Below are 3,013 nucleotides of genomic sequence, written 5' to 3' on the forward strand. Positions count from 1 at the left end.
TTCAAACAAAACACATCTCTCTGTTGCATCCTGACTACAGACCACCGATTTGCAGTCAATACGTTAAAAGGCAGAACTAGTAGGGATGGAAATAAACTGGTTTGGGGATTAATTTTTTTATAATTAAATGTATTTTCCTTAACCTTGAGACAATCAGATTAGGATTCCTACTCTAAAGGCCTGGGTTTACAGTAAGAAACCTGCCCCAGAGTTATATTGTTACATCCAAATATAGAACTGCAGTAACACAGAATATTATTCTTAAAAGAGATAGCTCTTGCAGATACTGTATTAACAAATTTCTGTTCTATCTTCTACAGAGTGCTGTTGGAGAAAGGGTAAATGTAATATGGAAAGGACCAATGATTCCATGTTGACAGAATTTGTCCTTGTTGGGCTTTCTGCCCACCCAAAGCTCCAGACAGTTTTCTTTGTGCTAGTTTTGTGGATGTACCTGATGATCCTTCTAGGAAATGGAGTCCTTATTTCAGTAATCATCTATGATTCTCACTTGCACACCCCCATGTATTTCTTCCTCTGTAATCTTTCGTTCCTGGACATTTGTTATACAAGTTCCTCTGTGCCACTAATTCTTGACAACTTTCTGAGAGTAAGGAAAAGGGTTTCCTTCTCTGGGTGCATGGTGCAAATGTTTCTCTCCTTTGCCATGGGGGCCACAGAGTGTGTGCTTCTAGGCATGATGGCACTTGACCGCTATATAGCCATCTGCTACCCACTGAGATACCCTGTCATCATGAGCAAAAATACCTATATGCCCATGGCAGTTGGATCCTGGGTCACTGGGCTTATTGACTCAGTGGTGCAGACATCTCTCGCGATGCAGTTGCCATTCTGTGCTAATAATGTCATTAACCATTTTGTCTGTGAAATTCTGGCTATCCTAAAACTGGCCTGTGCTGATATTTCAATCAATGTGATCAGTATGGCAGGGTCAAATCTGATGGTTCTGGTTATTCCACTGCTAGTAATTTCTATCTCTTACATTTTTATTCTCACCACTATTCTGAAGATCCCTTCCACTGAAGGAAAACATAAGGCCTTCTCCACTTGCTCAGCCCACCTAACAGTAGTGATTATATTCTATGGAACCATCTTCTTCATGTACGCAAAGCCCAAATCTAAAAGCTCTGTTGGTGCCAATAACCAAGACATCACTGAGGTCCTCATCTCTCTCTTCTATGGAGTAATGACTCCCATGCTCAATCCTCTCATCTATAGTCTGAGGAACAAGGATGTAAAGGCTGCTGTGAAGAACATGTTGGGGAGAAGAAACTCTGATGGAATATGAGTACTGATTTACACTACATGGCTGAGCAGCCAAAGCTGCTATAGATACTAAATTCAAAAAGAAAAAATTACCATGTGAAAACAAATTCACCACATGGCATTCAAAATCATCTGAGAGAACTATTTTGGTGGCTGTTGTTACTATTAGTTTTTTTGTTTTAACGGCAGAAATAAAACATGCTTGTGGTTTTAAAAAATAGTTATGGGGGATCCCTGGGTGGCGCAGTGGTTTAGCGCCTGCCTTTGGCCCAGGGCGCGATCCTGGAGACCCGGGATGGAATCCCACGTCGGGCTCCCGGTGCATGGAGCCTGCTTCTCCCTCTGCCTATGTCTCTGCCTCTCTCTCTCTGTGACTATCATAAATAAATAAAAATTTAAAAAAAAATTTAAAAAATAGTTATGGAAAAAAAAAATAGTTATGGAAATGCAAATTGTTGAAAATCTCTTAAGAAGCCCCAGCAAAATATAGTCGCTCTTAAACCTTTAGAAAATGATACAGGCAAAGGTATACTAAAACCACCTGAAACTAATATAACACTGTACATTAACTATTTGGAATTAAAATAAAAACTTTTTAAAAAACACAATAATATTGAAACAGAAATTTATAATATGGAAGAAGTAAATGTTCAGTAAAAAAATAAAGTGTACTAGATATTCTCCAAAACCTAAAATAAGTATATTTTTAAACTAATTATGCAAAATAATATTAATTGCCACATTGCTTATTATATATTCATTTTTAATTTATTCATTTATTTACTGTTTGTGTCTACCATATAAGCTCTCTGAGCATACGAATTTGTCTATTTATTACCCTACCTGATCCCAAAGACCCAGAATAGATCCTGGCACATAATAGAGCCTCAGTAAACATAAATATTTATTTTAATAAATAAATGAACTGTACTTTGTATAAGAGTAGGAATGTATGTCTGTCACATCCAAGGCAACAAAGGTTATTCAAAAAGAAAGCTGATTCAATGTAGTATTTTCAAAATAAAATATATTGGCAGTGAAATATGAACTCCCCTAATAGTTTAAATATTACCTTTTATTTTCTATGTGATGTGTATTATAATGTAGAGGAAAAGGTTTTGTTAACTAGCTACCATAACTTACCTGGATTTGGTTTATAATGAGACTTACAAGGTAACTAAAAGGGACCCCGGTAGTGCATCCTAAGTTTTAACGTAATAAAATAGAAGTGACATGGTAGCACAGTCCCTCTTGGACTTTGACAAGACAGAGGTTGTAATGAGAACTATTTTCCTACTTTGCATTGGACCACATAGTCCCTAAGCAGTAACAGAACTAGATAGAACTGGTAATTGACAAAAATTGCAATAAAAGGATAAGAAGCAGCCAAAGAAAGAGTCAAGTCGCTCAATAAACTAAAGAGTTATAGGATTTTGGTGTTGGCAATAAGACAAAAAAATGGCCCCAAATTGAGGTGACTTAATCTCGAATGATTAAAGAGTGCAACCATATGGAGCAGTGCCAGTATGAGGATGGAAGCCCCATTTCTGTGGAAGCAACTGAGTCACATATACCAATAGAAGAAAGCATTCTTTTTATCTAGCCCTTTGAAGAGTCTATGGAATTTGAAATATAGAATACAAATCTAAAGTATGACTATAACTACTTCTAAATTCTAAGAGTAAGCCCATAATATCTTCCTTTTTTGTTAATGGGTAATTAATGT

At 36.6% G+C, this 3,013-nt stretch overlaps 1 protein-coding gene across 1 annotated transcript; it reads left to right on the forward strand.

The window, feature by feature from the left end:
• The first annotated feature begins 349 nt into the window (after window positions 1-349).
• LOC112650349 (olfactory receptor 13C8) lies at window positions 350-1,309 on the forward strand. The gene has a single exon (XM_025433100.3). The coding sequence runs from the start codon at window positions 350-352 to the stop codon at window positions 1,307-1,309; it is 960 nt and encodes a 319-aa protein (XP_025288885.3).
• The last annotated feature ends 1,704 nt before the right edge of the window (window positions 1,310-3,013 follow it).

This window comes from Canis lupus, chromosome 11 (genome assembly GCF_003254725.2).
Source record: "Canis lupus dingo isolate Sandy chromosome 11, ASM325472v2, whole genome shotgun sequence".
Classification (NCBI taxonomy): Eukaryota; Metazoa; Chordata; class Mammalia; order Carnivora; family Canidae; genus Canis; species Canis lupus.

Excerpts from the sequence above, each read along its gene's own strand:
- LOC112650349 (XM_025433100.3), top strand. The coding sequence starts at position 350 with ATGGAAAGGACCAATGATTCCATGTTGACAGAATTTGTCCTTGTTGGG.